At 43.4% G+C, this 20,648-nt stretch overlaps 1 protein-coding gene across 1 annotated transcript in view; it reads right to left on the reverse strand.

The window, feature by feature from the left end:
- Nucleotides 1-485: 485 nt before the first annotated feature.
- Nucleotides 486-20,648, reverse strand: part of LOC146178434 (uncharacterized) — a 93,781-nt gene continuing 73,618 nt past the window's right edge. Inside the window, exons 9-19 of the mRNA XM_084579969.1 lie at nucleotides 20,399-20,536; nucleotides 17,112-17,206; nucleotides 15,796-16,012; nucleotides 14,230-14,416; nucleotides 12,273-12,395; nucleotides 10,058-10,152; nucleotides 8,423-8,547; nucleotides 6,036-6,304; nucleotides 2,794-2,863; nucleotides 1,844-2,558; nucleotides 486-1,001 (exon numbers count right to left, since the gene is read on the reverse strand). Coding sequence (XP_084436095.1) covers nucleotides 486-1,001; nucleotides 1,844-2,558; nucleotides 2,794-2,863; nucleotides 6,036-6,304; nucleotides 8,423-8,547; nucleotides 10,058-10,152; nucleotides 12,273-12,395; nucleotides 14,230-14,416; nucleotides 15,796-16,012; nucleotides 17,112-17,206; nucleotides 20,399-20,536 — 2,550 coding nt within the window. The remainder of the gene's footprint in view (nucleotides 1,002-1,843; nucleotides 2,559-2,793; nucleotides 2,864-6,035; nucleotides 6,305-8,422; nucleotides 8,548-10,057; nucleotides 10,153-12,272; nucleotides 12,396-14,229; nucleotides 14,417-15,795; nucleotides 16,013-17,111; nucleotides 17,207-20,398; nucleotides 20,537-20,648) is intronic.

Raw genomic sequence — 20,648 nt, forward strand, 5'->3', positions numbered from 1 at the left:
TTGTAAGCAATGCGAATTGAAATACAGATATGAGTTTACAGTGACCAGGAACTAGGAACGTGTGCAGTGCACAGTGACACAGCTCGGAGTTCGAAACGTGCAGCGCCGTATTTTAGTCCGCCGTCTTTGGCAGGTTCAAGATGAAACGCCGACGAACGCGAAACCATGACACGAAGTTGTTCATCCCCGTTTGCCGGTCATTCAACTTCATCACATTGAGATCACGGTTTTCAGGAGAGTGGCAGCTCGTCAAGAGCACGCCACCACGTTAGATGAAAACACCATTCCACGCACTCTTGGAGCGCTTTCTGGTGAGCGGTCAGCAGTTGGTCACTGCTTCTCGCAAAGTGCTGAGCTGTAGTAGGGATTCATCCTTGCCACAATCGCGGACACAGTGCCGTACTTTTCTGAGGGGGAACCATGAATGCTCAGAGGCACTCTGTCTTTGAATCGGTGATCATTCGTGTCTTGTGATATCGTATTCATCAATGCCCTACCATTGTGCTACCTCCATTCGCTATCAGGAATGACGTCTCTTCCGCGGCCTCTGTTAATGCGCTGCTTCGGTTCGGCCCGTGGTCCAAAACGGCCACGCTCTGTGATTCCATCGCTGCGGTCGCCAAAGTGTTCCACGACTGCGGTAGCTCTGGAATCTTGGGAATGCTGGGCACTGGCGAGAGTCTCCGGAAAGTGCTAAATGACTCGACGTTTGGATGGTGTGCGGAAGAGTGGACGATGCCGTTGATTCGTACGGGAGCTGTCTCTCCCCCGGCGTAGGCGAAAAGGATGTGCGCTTTTTGGTCATTAGCAAAACCGAGCATGGCCGAACTTTGCGGCTCGTCCCCGATGTATTTGAGTGAGTCAGACGGGTCAAGGCTGCGGCTCTTCACGATCTGTTGTTCCTGGCCAGCGTAGAGGTCGGGAACGAGAGCTGAGACTTGGTCTTGAGAGGAGTAGAACTCCTTGTGATTTTCCTTTGCATCCTGTCCTTCGCCGGTTGCCTGTGTAGAAGAGATACCAACACCAGTTCAAGGCTATAAAAGTGATGGGACACTGCGTTTCAAACATTAAATTTTTTTAATGAAAAATAACTGAACGATTATTTGGGCAGAGTGTACAATAATTGAATACAGATGCACACCTCAAATAAAACGGAACACTCCAGCGGTGGATAAACTTTTTCGCAGTGCCCTCTATCAGCGAAACCTCATGCAGAGAGTGAGCGTTCGGAGTAGCCACCCTGAAGTTTTAATCGGCTCATCTTGTGGCCTTGGGTGTTTGAAGAATAATTGCAAGGTGAAGCGTGGCCACCGCCTGCAGGATCGCGAGCACGCGTTCTTAACGGGCGCAATCACGAGGAAACAGCGCTTTTAAGCCAAGATGCGTGCCAATTAGGTGAACCATCGGATGAAACATTAAAAGACTCCTCTCCCCACAAGTTGGGCATCAATATTGCAAGGTAGGTCAACCTTTTAACTACTAAGATGTGTTCAGAAATACCATCAAGAGTAGTCAAGTGCATTGACCTGTTTTCCTACACTCTGTGCTATGAGCGTGTTTTGGACGCAATCTGCGTTAAATAACGGATGCCGAAAGAGTGCAGGCAACAGACGGATGCATTTAAAGGTCAGATCAAGGTTAGAAAATCACAATAAATTCATTTGCTGCATTAGTTTGCTACGTTTGTAATGCGCTTGTATTAGCCAGCCTGACTAACATGAAGATTTACTTATGTATATATAAATGAAGGGGGGCTGTTATAGTTTATCATGCATATTTTGCAGCTGAAATATTGGCGACAGATTGTACTTTATCTTTCAAAATGTATTCGTAATCACATTACCAGCTTTGATGACTTTTCCTTCCTGAACTGTTCGCCAACATTGTATTTCTTGTCGTCTTTTCGCAGATTGCAATTCTTCAGCATGCTGCCGACTCCTGGGAAACGGGACAGTCTAGTGCGGCAGCGTTTGACGTCATCCGGACCGGCGGTACTGCCACCTCTTCCCTTGTTCCAGATGCTGCTGTTGAAGACAATGGTGCTCGCGCTGTCAGTGTTGGTGGACGTGACGCGCACCATGTACGAGTGACTGTTCTGCTTTGGGTTGGATTTCGCGCACCAGGACTCTGTCTGCTGTGCACGTCCGTGGTGCTTCTTGAAAGTTCCCGTGGTGACGAGCTGAGCCCAGGCGGCACGGGCTTCAGGATGCTGTAAAACTCGCACCACGAAAACAAGAAGCCCCTGCATCGAGTTGCCCACACAGAAGACGTACTGAAACATGATACTTGCTTTGTCCATGGCGTACGCGCCGAGTATCCACGTCACACCAAGCAAAATCATAACGACGAATGCGCCGCGAACTTGGACCGCGGTAACCGCCGGGCTGCTTGTTATGTCAGGCATAAACGGGGATGTTTGGTTGACACTTTTAGTAGGTGGCTTGATCAAGACTCGCATCACCACGATGAATACGAGCAGGTTTACGAACAGGATGAAGCAGGAGACGCCCAGGAAAGCAACATAATAGATGAGTGGGTTTCTAGAAGACAAGATGCAGCTGAAAAGAAAAAAAAAGAAAACCGAATAGGCGCACTTATTAACTTTTACGTTAGCTTTTGACGAGATTCAAAAGAGCTATAAATGAAGGTTTCATGTATTCGTAATAACAGCAGCACAACCAGTGTGTATTTATTGAGTGAAGAAAAATTACTACAAGTTAAAACAACTTATTTTAGATTAATACTTCTCGCTCGACAAAGATAGACAGATATTTATTGTGCAAGGATACTTACTGGCCATTTTGATCCCTGTAAGGTTCCGGGTCTATAACTATGCAAGTTCCAACAACAACGGCTGGGATACCTGGAATTAAAAAATATACTGATGAAAGACACTACAGCCTTTGAAAAGAAAGTCGGTCCAAAGTCGTAAAAACGGTCTGTTCGTCCGGAAATTCTCCGCCGTTTAAAGAAAAATGAAACTTTGACCATACTGCTGTCATACCAAATTTTCTCCACGAGTAGAGAGCAAGCCTTTTCTGCAGGCTTTTCCCATTTCGTGATGGCATTTGTATTTTCCTTGATGAGCTTGAAATGATCGAGAAATAAGTAGCTGCAGTAGTGCAGACATAATGTATGCGTCTGTAGAGGTCGCTATGATATGGTAAATTACGCAATGACATGATATGTTATGGTGTACGTATGGAATGCAATGATGGTTTTAACGAACAAAGGAGACGTTGGATATGAGGAACGCCATAATTAGAGGATCTGAATGAAAAAATTTCGACTGCTTGAGGCTTGTCTCCTTGCAGTGACGTCATATAGTAAAGGGACGGCGTGCGTTATGCCTGCCTCGAAATGCTGCTGTCGCGGCAAGGGTGGAACCCGCTTACTTAGGATCAGCAGTAGGGCGCGCTAACCACTATCCGCTGTGGCTGGTTCAGAGTTGTCTTGAAACCGGGTTGAAAAAGGCATAAAAGTGCCTATTTCATACAGGATTTTAGCGCTGACATGCAGAGCTGTGATTTAAAGTTACGAATTCGTGGCTTTATATTCAACAGTGGTCTGATGCTGGCTAACATTTCAGAGCATTTCAGTGCAGCGTAGATTGGTTGCCCAAGTATGCTGCTCGATATAATTATTCTGTCAGCCTTTGGGCCGCAAGTGCCGTTGAAGTTAATCTCGTTTTGCTGCAGTAACTTGCTTAGCTGTTGTCAAGCCAGTATTGAGGTCAAAAACGTCACCTTGGATTTGGCGCACTAAAAGTGCGTAGTGTTTACACGCTGCTGGGTAACGCGATAGACTCAGCCAAAGCTTCGTCGTGCTACCCCTAGTTTTTCGACAGTGGTTGAGACATACAGCAAAATATTTCACCTGTATACTTTGTGGCAACCTTGGCTATACCGCAACGGTCACAACTGGCGCACGGTCACGTGCGCGAGTAACGCGGCGACGCGTACATGGATTAACCGTGATTCCACGGAATGTTAATAGTATTATACGCTTAAGTATTCAGGTAATTCGGGTATTCGGGTAAGTATTCGGGTAAGATTAAGTATTCGGGTAAGAAAGTATTAGAAACTATGAAAAGGGGGAAATCAGCTGGAGAGGATCACATAACTACAGATTTGCTGAAGGACGGGGGGGGATATCGTGCTAGAAAAACTGGCCACCCTGTATATGCAGTGCCTGGTGTCATCGACGGTACTGTAACCATGGAAGAATGCAAACATTATCCTCATTCACAAGAAAGGGGACTCTAAGGACCTTAAAAATTACAGACCAATCATCTTACTGTCTGTTAAGTATAAGGTATTTACTAAGGTAATCGCTAATAGAATCATGACAACCTTAGACTGCAATAATGCAAAGGACCAAGCAGGGTTTCGGAAACGGTACTCTACTATCGATCATATCCATACCATCAATCAGGTGATAGAAAAATGCTCGGAATATAACCAGCCCTTATACATAGCATTCATTGATTACGAAAAAGCATTTGACTCAGTTGAAACCTCGGCGGTGATGCAGGCATTGCGAAATCAGGGGGTAGACGAGCCGTACGTGAAACTGCTGGAAGATATATATAGTGGCTGCACAGCAACCATAGTTCTGCATAAAGAAAGTACCAAAATTCCCATAAAGTAAGGTGTTAGGCAAGGAGACACAATCTCCCCAGTACTATTCACAGCATGTTTAGAGGAAGTATTCAGAGACTTGAAATGGGAGCAGTTAGGGATAAGTGTAGATGGAGAATACCTCAGCAATCTGCGATTTGCTGATGACTTTGCCTTGCTAAACAACTCGGGGGATGAACTGCAAATAATGATTGATGACCTAGACAGGAAAAGTAGAAAGGTAGGCTTAAAAATCAATATGCAGAAGACTAAGGTAATGTTCAACAGCCTCGGGAAGGAACAGCAGTTTACATTAGGTAGCGAAATACTGGAAGTAGTAGGCGAATATGTCTACTTAGGACAGGTAGTAACCGCAGATCCGGACCATGAGAAGGAAATAACAAGAAGAACAAGATTGGGACGGAGCGCATTTGGCAAGTACTCGCAGATTATGACTAGCAGCTTACCGGTATCGCTCGAGAGGAAAGTATACAACAGTTGCATCTTGCCTGTACTCACCTATGTGGCTGAAACGTGGAGGCTAACCAAGAGAGTTCTACTTAAGTTGAGGACAACCCAGAGGGCTATTGAACGAAAAATGGTAGGGATAACATTAAGAGATAGGAAGCGTGCAGAGCGGGTCAGAGAAACAACTCAAGTTACCGACATTCTAGTGGAAATGAAGAAGAAGAAATGGGCATGGGCAGGACATGTAGTGCGAAGAGAGGATAACCGATGGTCGCTTAGGGTAACAAACTGGATTCCAAGCGAAGGAAAGCGTAGCAGGGGGCGGCAGAAAGTTAGGTGGGCGGATGAAGTTCGCAGGGGTCAAGTGGATGCAGCTAGCACAGAACCGGGTTAAGGGGAGAAATATGGGAGAGGCCTTCGCCCTGCAGTGGGTATAGTCAGGCTGATGATGATGATAATGATGATTCGGGTAAGTCTTCATAATATCACTCTCTGTAATAAAACTGAATCAGATTAATGCGTAGATACTGCGAAGGCGTATACGGACTGCACTACCGAGTCAGAAAAGAAAAAAATAATCTGTAGTTCTGTCATAATGCCAGACTTTTCCATTGTATCTTTTTGTACATGATGAGCCACGCAGCAGAATACTGTAGTATTTTTGTAGTTCTGTAGTTTTTCTGTAGTACTTCTCTGTAGTCCATGGTTCCATTACACTTTTCTGTCCTAACTACATAAAATTTTGATGGTACTACAGAGAGTTCTGTTGCGACTACAGACTCGACCACTGTCAAAAGCCACACAAAGGTTCTGTGGTGGCAAAAAAAAAAAAAGAAAGCCTGTAGATTTTTTTGACTGGCTAAATATCTATTCGAAGGAACCACCCTGCGACGCCATTGAAGATGCAGCTGAGCAATAGCCAACGTTCAACGTCAGCGGCACTCTTACCCCAGGCAATGAGAAGGCGTTTGAGCATGAAGCACGTCTCGGCAGAAGGGAACTCATGCACGAGCATCTGATACATATTCGTGGCCTCGACTCCCATCCAGGCGAGGCAGGCCAGCAGGGAGTAATGGGTGGCCACAGCCGAACCTAGACACACGTCCAGTTTGCGGAAGCGCTCGTGTAGACAGCCCACCACGAAGGCAGCGTTCAGCAGCAGCATGGCCGAACACAAGTTGAGCAGGATCTTGCCCGACCGGTCCTTGTTCAATGACCTGCGCAACGACAGCATCGATGCAACAGAGTGATGAAACTAATTACATGTTGGCTGGAGCGAAATAGAAAATCGCTGTTAGCGTTAGATTGTGACTGCTCTGACTGTTACTCAGTCCCTGCCAAGTTTCTTGGCATGTTGGCCGTGCTCGTCGTTTTGCATTTTGTGTGCTATCTCGGTGGAAAGTATATGTTACTAATACATTAACTACCATGCTCTGCGTGACATCCACACAATTCTTATTCCGCTCGTTGGGATTCCCTTTCGTCCTCGCATTCTTGAATGGCAAGGGCTCTTCCGAGCTGTCTTTACTCAACAAACCGGTTAGTTGAGCTGCTTCATTGTTACTTTTATCTGACTACAAAATCATTAACAGTTCCTGAATTATTTCCTCGGTCAAGGCACGGAGGCACTTCGCTTGCTGATTTGCCACTGATGCGCTCCCAAGACACCAATGAAGCGATGCGGTGATGATGAGAACGATGATGTAGATATAGAAACATCTGCTCTATCCGTTGTCTAAAATTTGCTCAAAGAGTTTTATGTGTTCATGTGGCCTCTCTAAAGGCAGCGTGACGCATACCCACAGTATTTCTGTCTACACGAGGTTTCGGGACAGGTGATAAGTGAGCTAAGGTGGCAATGTGAGTATACTCAGGAGTAGCTAGGGGTGTGCGTGTGGGGTCTCAGGAGTTTTCTGGGCAGTGGCAGTGAAATGATGAATAACTCTTGGCCTGAAAGTCGAATTAAGTTTGAAAAAAAAAATAGCCTCTTACTGCATTGCGTAAGGCCCTTAAGGTGCGAACATTTCTGGTATACAAAAACTTTGTAGGCACTAGAAATAAAGTTGGCTTATTCTCCGTGTTTGCATACTACGTTACCATTAGCATAAGTGTGCTCACAAAATGTCAAGTAGTTCCGGTAGAGTCACGACACACGACACCAAGATATCAGTTTGCGAATCTGCCCGAAGCGCCTGGAGTTTTGTAGAAGTTCATTTGTTTTCTTAAAGCTGTTCAGAAATCTCTGATTAGACTAGTAAGCCTGCTCATAATGAAACTAATTTTAGTTAATTCCCCTTGATATTGAATAGCCACTACTTGACGTTAGTGCTGTATGTTCCTGGCATCGAAAAACATGCACTGACACTCCCAAGACAAGAATTCTTACCCTGAGTGGTGTGACTGCTTGCAATAACTGTTGCGTGAGCTGGAGAGACGGTAAAACGTTCCGCAGTTTGCTTAAAAACAAGCACTTGTAAAGTGCCTGTGTCTGACCTAGAATATTTTTGAACCGCAACAATTGCTTAGGTATACACATGTGCATACACACAGAACCGCCATGAGACCAATGTAAACTGTAAAATATTTTGTAGAATCCACTATTAAAACACTAGAAACATGCGCAAAAGTATTTTTCCTGTCGAAGGTTTGAAAGCGCGCATCGGATGGGAATGAAATGCACAGAAATAACAATCAACCGCCGCTGATGCGATATCTGTATTGCTGTATTGTGTTCGACGTTAGACTATTGCGTACGATGTCTGCGATCCAGTTTTTTTTAATAATGTAACAAGCTGTTATGTAATAAATGATCTTAGATAATTTAGTCGATTTGTTCTTATTTGATGAAATAATTTGCGCGTAGTTAGATATTGCGTATGTTTTCGATCAAACGGTCATCTTTTTAGGGCTGGAATAGAGACGCTGGGTGCCAGCTAAAGATTTTGTGTTCCTCTGGTTTTCAATTTATTTTCACTCGCAGCCTGACGAGCTCGACTGTAGACGTCTCTATTACCTTCAACGTTGTTTTGTCGGTGCATGAATAGGAAAAAACTTCACCTGAAATTATTTTTGTTTACGTTTATTTCTTCGCTTAGATAGTATGGTCACTAAGCAGAATGTTCATTTTCACTTTTCTGGAGCCAAATGATCTATTGTTTCACGACGCTTTCTGCACTTTTAAATAACTGCAAACAGACAGTAAAAGTTGACGCAGGCCGCAATAATGAATGCAAAGCAATCCTTGACGGACACAAAAGAAGGTAGACATACAGTAAGATGACCTACCGCATCACATTTATAGAAGATAAATTTCAATAGTCATAGAACAGGCTAACCTATGAAGAGCGTAGGTCAGTATGGTGAAGAACAGAGCGACGACTGACACAAGGCATCCGATGTATGACATGAGTGAAAGGATCCGGAAGTGATGAGGGGCGGACGAAATTCCTGGAGATGGACCCTACCGGAGGAAAAATAATGAAAACGTCCTAATATCAGAGCTTGGCAAAATGCAGTTCGGAATATCAGAGCTTTACAAAATGCAGTTCGGAAAATAAATTTCGCGATTCTGGACAGTAAGCGTCCACTTTTACGCGCAGTTTCTGTACTCTTCGCTGGTATGTGCTCTGTACATCAAGCTGGAACCATGTGTCGTGCCAGGTATGCTATGCACCCTTGACTCACCGATGCGTAGCAGATGGAACTAGCACGTTATGCTTTCAAACGTTAAGCAGATATTTAGGTCAAAGTCTCGATACACAGTGACTTTATCGCCACGAAGGTTTACACTTTCTAAAATTATGCTCAAAGCCATTAGAATGTGTTTTCGTAATTTTGCATGAATGCGAGGTGGCAAAATTCAATAAAAACTGCGTCACACTTCAAGCGACCTTTTTGTCGACGAAACTCTTCTGATAGGTTAGTGAAATAACTTTTAAGGGGAGCAAAATTGTTTAAGTCCCGCTGCTGACCTTTATCAAAATATGTTTTTCTAAATATAGCACCAAATACGGTTCAGGCTACGTTTGTTGCATTGTTTTCTATGTGATGCGAGATGCCATCGTTTAATTAAAACCTAGTCGCATTTCGTATGTTTCCCTAGGCGTGAGAGATATGCCGTTAGGTCAATGAATCATCCTTTTCAGGGGCATAAGTTACTTAAGCCTTGGTTTTCACTTTCTACTAAAAAGGCATAAGAAATAAGATTTAGGCTTAATTTGCAGTTCACTTTTAACACCTTAATAAAGTTGTGTTTGCCTGCGTGAGAAATACGAGTGTTTCTATGTCACCACAGTTTGGTTAGCGTAGTGTTGGTATTGGTTGGCTGATAGTTGCTCGCGGTAGTTCACTATCCGCAGAAAAAGGCTATAGGTATGCCAAGATAATTTCACTGTTATTTTGTTTTTGAAAAAGGGAATACAGCATTCTAAAGCAGCGCTTCGCGAAACAAGCTGTTAATTACACAGTTATGCACGCAAAAATGGGCATTCAGTGTAACTTTGTTTCTCTTTAATACTGATTCACAGACGCGCGTGGAAAACTGTATAAGCTGCCTTGGACAAATTGCTGTCAGGGCTCGCCAAGATTCAGCGCAAAGGATTATACACCTCTCTGAATTGGTTCCTCGTGCACTGTGTCCTTTCATTACGCCATGATGAGACCAGCGTAATCGTGGTTACCCCAGACAAAAAGAAAAAAAAAAGAAAAAAAAAAACGCTTGATTTTGGACGCGCCAGCCATTCTCTCCGACGACAGAGTAACTGACAATCCGGCAAGCTTTTCTTTTCGTGTTTAGTCAATAGTATCATTACGGGCTTTTTTCAGCGCTTGCCGAAAACTTTTCTTCCGAGGTATTTCGCATCGCCACCCCCCTCTATCACACCTTATCGCTAACACTTCTGGGGCTAACGAATCATACAATGAAGCCGAATGGGAGCGATATATCCACACTTATGAATATGAGGTCGTACCAGAAACAGCGAGAACGCAGTCATGTGCGTCGAGCTGCATACGGTCACATTCCCCGATTGGTTGGTCGTAATTCCAGCAGTGGACCATTCATTTCCTGCAAAAAGAAGGGCCAGTAAAACTTGCGTGCTGGCTAATTTATTGTGCATGTGGTAAACTGTGCAGTCCAGCAGTTCAGAGAAAAAGAAAGTGTTTGTGAAGGAACGAGGAAGGGCAAGCTCTTAATGTGAAGTAATTTTTTTGCCGTTGGATATATGGATGGAATATAGGAGAGTCCCCTTTGAAATGGGGTGGTAGCAGTAGCCATCATGCTCATTTTTCTCCCTATATCTTAATTATTGTTTTAGATTGGTTAACTATATTATCATTACAGTTATTCATTCTTTATTTCTACATTAATAACATTATGTCACTTTTCTGATTTTAAGCCACCAATCTTCCAATCGCATTTTGCTAGCTTCCACCGCAGATTAATTCACTCGACCACTGGTATTTTTAAATCTTAGGATCTCAGGAAGAGTAACTGCGCCTGCATTGACATCTGGATGGATTCCATCACATACGAGTACAAGATGTTCAATTGTTTCTATGGATTTACCACATACTGCACATGTGTCATCTTGGTTAAATTTCTTTTTGTAGCTGCGTGCTCTAAGGCACCCTGATCTAGGTTCAAAAAGTAGGGCACTGCCTCTTGAGTTATCAAAGAAAGCTTCCTTCCTGCTCTGCCTTTTCCACTTTCGGTATAGTTCCACACTCTGTTTATTTTCCATCGAATATATCCAATTTTTACCTTCTGTGTTTTTCACCTGTTGCTTAACGCTCTTTATTCGTGCTCCTGACCAGCATGCTTACTGGTTAGTTTCCTAGTTCTTTTCCTCCTTTGTGAGTCGACGCTTTTTAGGTACAGGTATTTAAATACTTTAGCTGCCCACCTGTTACTGTTCGTTTCCTCAGGCGTTCCTCATATAACATTGAGTGGAGTTTACAGAGCCTGTCTTCGGATCCTATGGACAAAGCGTGTCTGCACAGTCAAGCACTTAAGAAAAAATCGTGTCACCGGCAGGAGTCGAACCATCATCCTTCCGTTCCCAAGCCGAGCGCGAACCTCTACTCCACGCCGCCCCCGCGGCAGCGAGTTCGTAATTCTCCTTATAAATCGTAACGACACTGGAGGGCGCAAAGGGAAAGGAAAAAAGTGGCAGTAATAGAAAAAAGATGAAATGAACAAACATTTTAAAAAGCTGACCCCGAATACAGGACATGAAGAGCAACGAATGCGTTTAGAAACCTGCGCATACAAAATTCAAAAGAAATCAGACAATGAATCTCCCATTACACATATGCGTGGCGGCGACATCTAGCGAGGTTGGCACAGAAGACCAGAGCACAGCTCTCACGTGCGGCTCTCGCCAGGGAGCAGCAAATAAGCTTCAAAAAAGCCTTGGTTTACAGCGCTAAAACGGCAAAGACACAAAGAAACAAATATGCATCAAAATAATCGACAGCAGTAAAAGAAATGCTTCCGCACTATGCACCTAAGAAGGTTTGAGTGACTCCTAGAATTTTTTCTTTCCTCAGACTATTGCTGTCTTTAGACTGTAGTTCAGAACTGCGAGCCGTATTAACCCTTTTGATTGCTCATACTTTGTTGTGCTTTCGAAAGTGTGAAACTTCCATAAATATGGTGCAATTCAAAAGAACAAAGCCTTGACGCCTTCAATATCAGCGGTTATTGGGCTCGGAGGATGTGTACGATGCAGCGGGGTCGAATCCTTCAGCTGTTGCTTGAGAAGGACGTAAAAAAGGAGTGACAAGTTGTCGCACGATGTCAAATAATGTAACTGCATTCCCCGCGGTTGGAACCAATTCTTGTGGTTTGACCGCGAAGTCTCTTATAGTTTACTTTGCATTGAGTGCGCTGAATACTGCACGCCAGTTGCAACAAGATTGTTTGGATAATAGGTTTTCAAACGGAGTTGCGCTGCTCAGCACAAGGCTGAAAAAACATGCCACAAGGGAAGCGCTTCCAGACATTCACAGAGTTCTTAATTTTCATAATTGACTTCGGACCTATGCTTTCGTGCTAAGCTTACAAAACACGTCGTATACTTCAAAACCGCAATATCTCCTTCCAAAATGTCGTATTTCTTTTTTAGGCATTATGAAGAAATATAAAAACTGACAGCAGGTATCTCTGGCTACACATGTACTCACGTTGATCGTCCCAGAAAGCACAGGTGTATCTTTCAGCGCTGTACGTCGGGTAAGAGTAGACCAAAGGATCGGTGAGATTCTCGATAGTGCTGTCGCCAATCTTTGCCGATAGGACGACTTGACCTAGGATCAGAAGAAGAAATGAACAGCAAATGAGCTTACGTCATTCGACGCAAATACAGTAATGCTATAATCAGCAGTATCTACGGTTGAATGTAATGCATTGTGCAGTTACAACGTGCTCGTTCGTTTAGAAAACTTTTAGAGGTCCTACAAGCCATCTCGCTTTATATACCTCGCGCACTTTGGTGTTTGCCTTATGTTGGCAGTAGCAGTAAGGTTCGCTAAGAAATGCGGCAGAAACACTTGACTGCTTACGTGTATGACAAAACTTTAACTTCTTTTTAATCCAACGTAATCAATAATAATACAGTTTATTCCACATCTACCTACCTAATCTGATCGAATCTGCAACATTGCTTAGTTATCAACGATTCACCATATTGAACCTGGATTTTCGTGATTATACCGCAATACACCATAACTGAACGTAATTCTTTCTTAATTCATCATAAATCTTAAGACTTTACCCTCAACCTAGTGCATTATAATTCAGTCCGAGGTAATACACCATATAACGACTTAAAACAAGGTAGCCAAATTTAATCCACTGCTGTATACCCTTAATGTACTGCAGTAAATCCAATCCAACTTAATCCGCCTCATACCATTGTAACCCGTCCTAATCCAACGTAAATCATCCTTATTGTACCGCAGCCTACTCACAATTTACCTTTACTATGCCGCAACCGGTCTTTAATATATTCCGCTCTATACCAACTGAATCTTACGTAACTCACTATTAATTCCTTGCATTGCCCTCATCAACCGCAATCCAACTCATTCTATAATAATGAACCCTAGCTACTACAACCTAAAGTAGTGTAATTTACTGTTAATGACCGAAACCGACCAGACACCACCGTAATTAAGCTTAATCAGTCGAAGTCCACTTAATTAAACTTAATTAACATTAACAAAAACTTAATTCAGCGCAATGCACTCTTAATCCACTACAATACAAAAAATCCGCCCCTGAAGGGCACTGTAAGCAAAAGTTTTGGCTCACAAGCTGATGCAGTCATTTTCGTCTCCACTTCTTGGCCTACGGCTTCTAAGACCTTTCAACTTTTGGTACCTTCTCCCTTGACGCCTACAACTATGCCAACGGATTTTGTCTTGAAGAGAAATATAATGCTCTGGCCTTAAGATAATAACTCACCAGGATTCACTGCCACTGAAGTACGAACTTCCTTTAAGGTAGGGTAGATATGATTATGAGTTGCGTTCTATTTCCCCAGATAAGCACAGGCAGTTTGCTGTGAGCAAAAGCCGCAATTGTAACTCTTTAGGCGATATTGCTGAGCACTGATACATTTATTCTTGAAATACTGGGTATAAGGCTCAAGTAGGCTAGGGTTGTTAACATTGTGCACATCTTGCATGACTGCCAATCGGGCGAAATGATCGCCCAAAGAAGAAAACCAAAAGCTCCCCAAATATTCTATGGCCTGGATGGCTGCAAAGTGGCAGCTGTGTATGTACACAGCTGCCACTGTTGTACTAGCCGCAACATCTTAAGCGAAAACATAATATTATCAGGCCAGCTACAAGCAGCAAATCAGTAAGTGGTTCATGAGAAATAAGGTGACAAATAACAGCCAAATAACATTGCTCTTCTTGCTCCCCCCCCCCCCCCCCCCAATGAACTGTCCCTTAATTATAATGTGCATAGCCACGTCGAAGTAACAGTGAGCCTCATGATCAGTACTGTCAGACGCTATACCTCGTCGATAGCGCATACTCACCTTACTCTCGCTTCCGAATTCAACCAAAATTTAAAGCGTGGCTTCTCAGGTGATTTTAGTGAACTCTGCACGTGACCTATACTGCTCACCTGCGCTAACCAGTGAAGTGAGGCTGCGGCGAGCTGGTGTGAAGAATCTGTCGTTCCGGTACGAGACGAATGCTATGCGCGGGCCTTTCTCCACCTCGTGGATGGGCCGGTAGGGCTCGCCAGCTGCCAGGAGCGAGTTGTTGATCGCCATCGACAATGCTTCGAATGGAATGGTGATCATGATGTTCTGTTAAGGCAGCATGAAGAGAGAGAAAGCGGTCACATGAGGCGATGGGTATATAGAGATACTGGCAGAATTTCCCCTCATCATGGGGCAATTATAGAGATGATTTGTACTACATTTTGTGCGATCTGTCTCAAACAATGCGATTTCTAAAAATAGGTTTGAGGGTGGGCAGCCTTCCTCTCGGCTTATAAATATAAAACTTAGTTAAAAAAATTACGCTAAATCTCATTTTGTCAAGGCTGAAATTCCAAAAAGTATACAGTTCACATGGTACCTCCAATGCAAGAGAGACCCATAAATCCGTCCTAGCATTCATGCCTTCGCGGAAAACTCTACGCCACGTTACAGAGATGGAACAACAATGGTTTAAGGCAGAGAAGGATGGCGAGTTCAATAAGCGAGAATTGCCATTTGCCTGCTTATCGGCTCCGGAGAAGAAAAAAGCGAAAACAAAGAAGAGAGACGGCGAAGATGTTATAACGCAATGACCTACATGGATGTCAAAGAAATATTGCGCACGCCTAAGAGCGCACCGCCTACAACCCATGCCGAAAAGAATATGTACTCGCCTCAGGGAAAAGGGATTAGGTTGCTTGTGTAAGCAGTCTTTTAGTTCCAACATATCGGTAAAAACTGCAGCGTATGATGCACATTTTTATTGTACAGTCAAAAGAATATGGCCCGTGTCACTCAAGAGATGTGACGTCATTAATATTTTATTTAGTGCAGGAATATGACTAGTACGAACGCTCGAACACTTAGATTTATAAACCTACTTGTGCGATTGGGAACTCCTGCCGTGTTTTGCTATTATAACAAAGAAACACTGCAAATACAGATGATGCAATAAATATTTCTTAGTTTGAAACAGCTGCACATGCAGTAACCAACTAACGTGGCAAAGAAAGTGTCCAAAAGGTGCCGGTAGTTTGGAAGTGACAAAGCGAGCATGAATAAGAGGGCCTGAAGAAAGTCAGACAGCGCTGTTTTCTTTCACATAGTATTTATTCATTCCCAGGTAATCTATCATAAGAGACGTCACGCACAGGATTCCAACAAGTCCGCCCCTTCCAACCACTCATATCGGCTGCTACGAAAATAGGAAACAACTTTCCAGCTTCAACAAACACAAAGTGAGCCCAATTAATTTGTTTTAATTCATGACAATATTTCTTCAATATCACAAAGACAAGAAGTCGTAGGCCCTTATCATTTTAAACCGACCTGACATTCTAAACCTAATGCGCGTTCGTCGCATTGTGAAGTTTTTCAACGCGTGTCCTAAATTGGACAGTGTTCGTTACTGCCTGCTTCACGTTTCACAAAGCTGGCTGCAACGATATGCAGATGTACACAAACCGCTCACCGATCGCACTCACATCTCCGTCCTCCTGTTCGTCGCCGTCACCGGAGAAGTCCTCGTGGAGGTGGTGGCCTCTGTTCGAACGAAGCGAGAAGCTCAGGAAGTCTTGGCCTTGAGACAACAACTTGGGTGACCAGGCCACCGCCTTTACCACCAGATTTTCATTCTCAATTATGAGAGCGCCTGGTCCCAGCACCACTTCGGAGGTGAACCTCTCCACCACGGAAACCAGCCTGCGTGTCGCCAATGGCATCCACTAAATTAGTTCTCAGTAAGCTTCAAGGTATACTTTCGCAAAGTTGTAGAGAATGTAGATCAGTCTCATAAAATCTAATTCCCGACATCATTAAAGTGCAGCAGATCGAAAGCCCACATTCTCATCAAATTATATTAAGTTCGGTCAACTATTGCACTAACAGTTCTCTCGATGACCTTCAGTCGTTCTGCTCCCGTCAGACATATGCGTGTTGTTTGAACTGATGTTAATAACTATCATTACAACTCACTGTATGTTGCATTCCGATATGATTCTCCTTAATCCCTTACTATCTATTCCGTTTCTCTAACGGGTCACTTGTATATACAGTATATGCCCAGCGACTGTATGCGCATAACACCAGGTAGATTAGTCGGCCTTTCTGCCGTTCTTTCTCGATAACTATACTCTCTATCCCCTGCAAGGTCTGCTGCTCACTTGCAGTTCTTGCAGTGTCATCTTATCCTTTTACTGGCCAGCGCGCGAGGGTGATGCCTGCGCTGAGTTCACACCGCTAGAGTCCCGTCCCTATACTAGTGGACAATTAGTGTGAAGTTCTCGCTGCAAAAAAAAAAAAAAAAAGGGCCAGACTAGAAAAATAGCTTCAAGGTTGAATGTATCTCCCGTTAAATATTTTACCTATTAGAATAAGCAAATCAAAATGTGTTAGGCAGTGGTTTGAATTTTGAATTTGAGATTGGGCTACGCAGTCAACACTACAATCGGAATTCATGCAAGCTTCTCAGGTGGGCCCGCAAGTTCCGTCTAGAACAGCATGATGTGGTAGGCAATTGAAATTAGTCTGACCTATTATTGAGTGAAATGGTGCAATGGCACAAGGACAATAGAAGCAGGGACGAGACACATCGCTGATTCTCTCTTCTTGATGGTGCACCGTTGTGCTATTCCGCCAAGAAACATACCAGGCTAGAACTTCACCCGCACTTATCTACATTATGCGGGAACATAAACCTCCCCCATATTCTAGTTCAGCCAGAGTCACGCAGTTGTGAGCACCTAGACACTTTCAAAGGGATAGGCTTGAAAGGGGCCGCCAGTAAAGAGAAGGGGCTTACTTTTCAACGGCAATCCTATTCGGGTCTCCTCGCTCAATGACACTGTCATTAAGGGCCAGGAAGTTGCTGATGACATGGATCATTGCTTGCGCGATCTGTAATGTAAACGGCGTGGTTCGTTGTGTTAAGGATCCCTAACCCTATCAAGCAGCGGAACACAAACATCTATTAACAATGAGCCCAAAGGCCTTGCTGCATACTCCATCTCGCAACCGATTAGCAGCATTTGGAATTTACTGCGACCTGAACGAATCAGACCAGCGTGCTGCACATAAAGATGCTGAGGCGCACCTATGAACCATACATAATGCTGGCTGCACCACTGAGAAAGGAAAAGAAGCATTGCGCTGCGGCTGCATGTCAGAAAGATCAGCCGACTGATACACTGCAAAGTTTGCGAATGCCGGTGCACCGTTTGCAGCAGGTATCTGTAGTGATGTTATCGTGCTGAATTTCTCTGCTAATCTTACCAGCCAGTGAAGCATTCCCCATGTTTTTGAAAGAAAACGGGAGAACGGTCCTTCCAATTATGGACTATTTGTTTGAAAAATGGTTCAGCCCTGCACTCGTAGTTGAAGGGCCCCTTTCTGTGCTCGTGCAGCCTTGGTTGCAAGAGAGATGTAGGTTGTAGTCAAAAAGAACTCTTTCTCGATTAATATTGAAACAAATGTAGCTGCAAAATCTGTCGTTCTCCTTTAAATCGTAAAATAAGGGTAGGGTTTCAATGCTGTTAAATCAAGTAAGGCGTGCGAAAGCTTTTGAGCACAGAAGAAAGTTAATGGAGATGGTAATCCACTGCGGGCGAGTGTGTTGCACTCTCTATCTAAATGGTTCTTGAAATTATAGCACATTATTGGTGTAAAAGTGCCATGTTAAAGAAAACGGCAATAGCTACGACGTTCACGCACTCGCTTCTCACGAGGAACGCCATGCGTTCGAATTCCATCCGCTCCACTGCTACGGTATTTTTTTTTTGTTCCTATGCAAGCCACATGATTTTTGTTGGCTTGACCAGGCGAAGTAGCGCTTTCGTGTTAGTATAAGCCTGGCTTAATCTGCTTAGATGATACCGTGCGAAAGCACTCAATAAATTACTCGAACTAGGGCCCGCTGACTGTGACGTCATGATCTGGCTGGTCAATAAGGAGGTAGAAACAACGACGGTTGACAAAATTCTGGCTTGACTCCGGTGCCCGTATGAGCATTTTCACAATTGTTCATACTTTCAGAATTTTAGTGTTAGAAATTCATTGCTTATGGGCATGTTTGTCACCAGAAAAGGCCGTGCCATGCTGATAACAAAGCAAGATATATATGCGGCAAGTTAACTGGCCGGGTTTCGTTCTCCGGTTCCCCATTTTATTGTATTGTAGAAAACTGAGAGAAACCTCTAACCAAACATTTTTTTTTATTTAAAAATTTCAGCGCTTCGAATTCGGCTGGGCACCTTTTTAAGAGGTGATGGGAGTCGCGTTGCTTCCAGCTTCAAGTACTGTACATAATGGGGAGGAAAGCGGGAATAGGGACAACTTGTTGGAGGAGAGGCATTGTCGAATAGAGGAGCCTAAGGTTTACGGTTATGAGTTACAGTACTGGCTGTGTGTAGATGGCCATTATCGATTTTCTTTATGAGTTGCGGAGAGAAGAGCGGAAACCTTGCCCATAAACAGGGGGGAGGAGATTGTCCTGTGTTCGGTTGATATTGTTTGATGTCGCTGAAGAGGTCCAAATTCTAGTAATAGCCTTATGAGTCGCCATAGCCGGACATTGTGCCTCAGTACTCCGTGATGAATAATATTTGTTTTTCAGATACGAAGAGCTAGAATTGAAATATGTGACATTGCTGATAATTTTGAGGAAAACTAAGGAGACTTTTTGAATGCTAATGTGCGGAGCACTAGTACGTGATAGCTAATACAGCTAATTTGGTCGAAAAGCCATCGAGCAATAGTAATAGTCATCGGCACCGTGTGTCGGAAATAATGAGGAGCTGCGTAAAAAAAACCGTATCATGGCAATGTTTACTTCTAGTGACTGATTGATTGGTGTGCGATACGCGATGACAAGTCTCTGAAGTAATTAATTGATGAATGAAATAAATAAAAAATAAAAAACAAGGCTTAAAATTGTGAAAATGCTCAGAATAAAAAGGTGCTACTTAATATAATTTAGAGTATGTAATTGATAAATGAATTATTGAAATATATCAAAATGAAAAAAAAGGAAAACGAGGGTTCAAAGGTGTCAGAAAATTCAGAATGAAAAACCAATGTTTGATGACGCTGATGAAGAAAGTTTACAGTGCGTAATGGATCAGTAAATGATCGAAATCATTAAAAATAAAAAATTGGAAAAAAAGGGGACCAAATGCGTCAAAATGCTCAGAATAAAAAGTCAATGCTTGATGATGATAATGAAGAAAATTTAGTGCTCGTAATTGATCGATCAGTTATTTGAAATAACTAAAGAAATGATAATTCGTTCAAAGATCTCAGAATAGAAAAGCAATATTTGCTTGCTACTGCTGAGTATCGATGTTAAGTATTTGAAGTATTGATGTATAAAGAAGTAAAAATAAAAAATAAAATTGAAAAAAAAATTAAAAAGAACATCGTTCGTTTGTGTGAAAGGCTGTCGCATCATACCCTTATTGGTGGAACATAAGTGTTCCCGGTGTTGCATCGAACGCAACTTGTTCCGCTGATAATTTAAGCAGCGCACTGTTTAAATTAACAATGGATATTTACCAACTCGCCCAACAAAGTATCTTGTTCCGCTGAACTGAGATGCATCAAGTTTCAAGAAGCGGCTTCGAGCAGACCAGTGACGCCCTCGCCCGGCAGGTTATGAGAAAGGCTTCTAACAATTACACAAAATAAAAAAAAGTAATAAAAAGTGAAAAACATCATCTGAGTGTGTGAATGAAACGCTGTCGCGTCATACCCCTAACGGCGGTGCTCTACTTTTCCTCTAACTTTCTGGTACATCAGCGGGCTTCGTTTTAGCAACCTCTTAAACGTTCTGCCGCTGGATCCCCCTAGAAGATATCTCGTTCAATAATGGCACCTTGCAAGTAAAAGACTTCAGCGGGAAAACTTACGACGAAGGAGGAAAGACGACGTGCTAGTGCTCGAGCGCTCATCCAAACACTCTTTTTGCCATGTGTTCTCGCTTTTATAATGGCGCACTTCACTGTAGCGACATTAGCGCTGTACAATACGGACGTTGACCTGAAGCATCTTGAAGTCGTTTATGGGGACATCGTATCAGAGCAGCGTTGCGCTCACCTTGATATCCTTGATGGCGTAATCGACGACAGGCTCGATCTTTTCGGCTATGCTCTGCAGCTGGTCTGGCCGAATGCTCGTCGGGTCGTGCGTCAGGAACTCAAGCTCGGAGGTGATGTTCTCGGCCGCTTGAAAGCTCTGCAGTGGACGCAGTATTACAGCGGGCATTTGGGAGTCATTTGCTCGGCAAAAAAGACGTCGAAAGTTTTTTCGAAGAGCAAATAATCTTGCCATGCCTGTATCATACTCC

Source organism: Amblyomma maculatum, chromosome 9 (assembly GCF_055883805.1).
Source record: "Amblyomma maculatum isolate TAMU_Amacu chromosome 9, ASM5588380v1, whole genome shotgun sequence".
Classification (NCBI taxonomy): Eukaryota; Metazoa; Arthropoda; class Arachnida; order Ixodida; family Ixodidae; genus Amblyomma; species Amblyomma maculatum.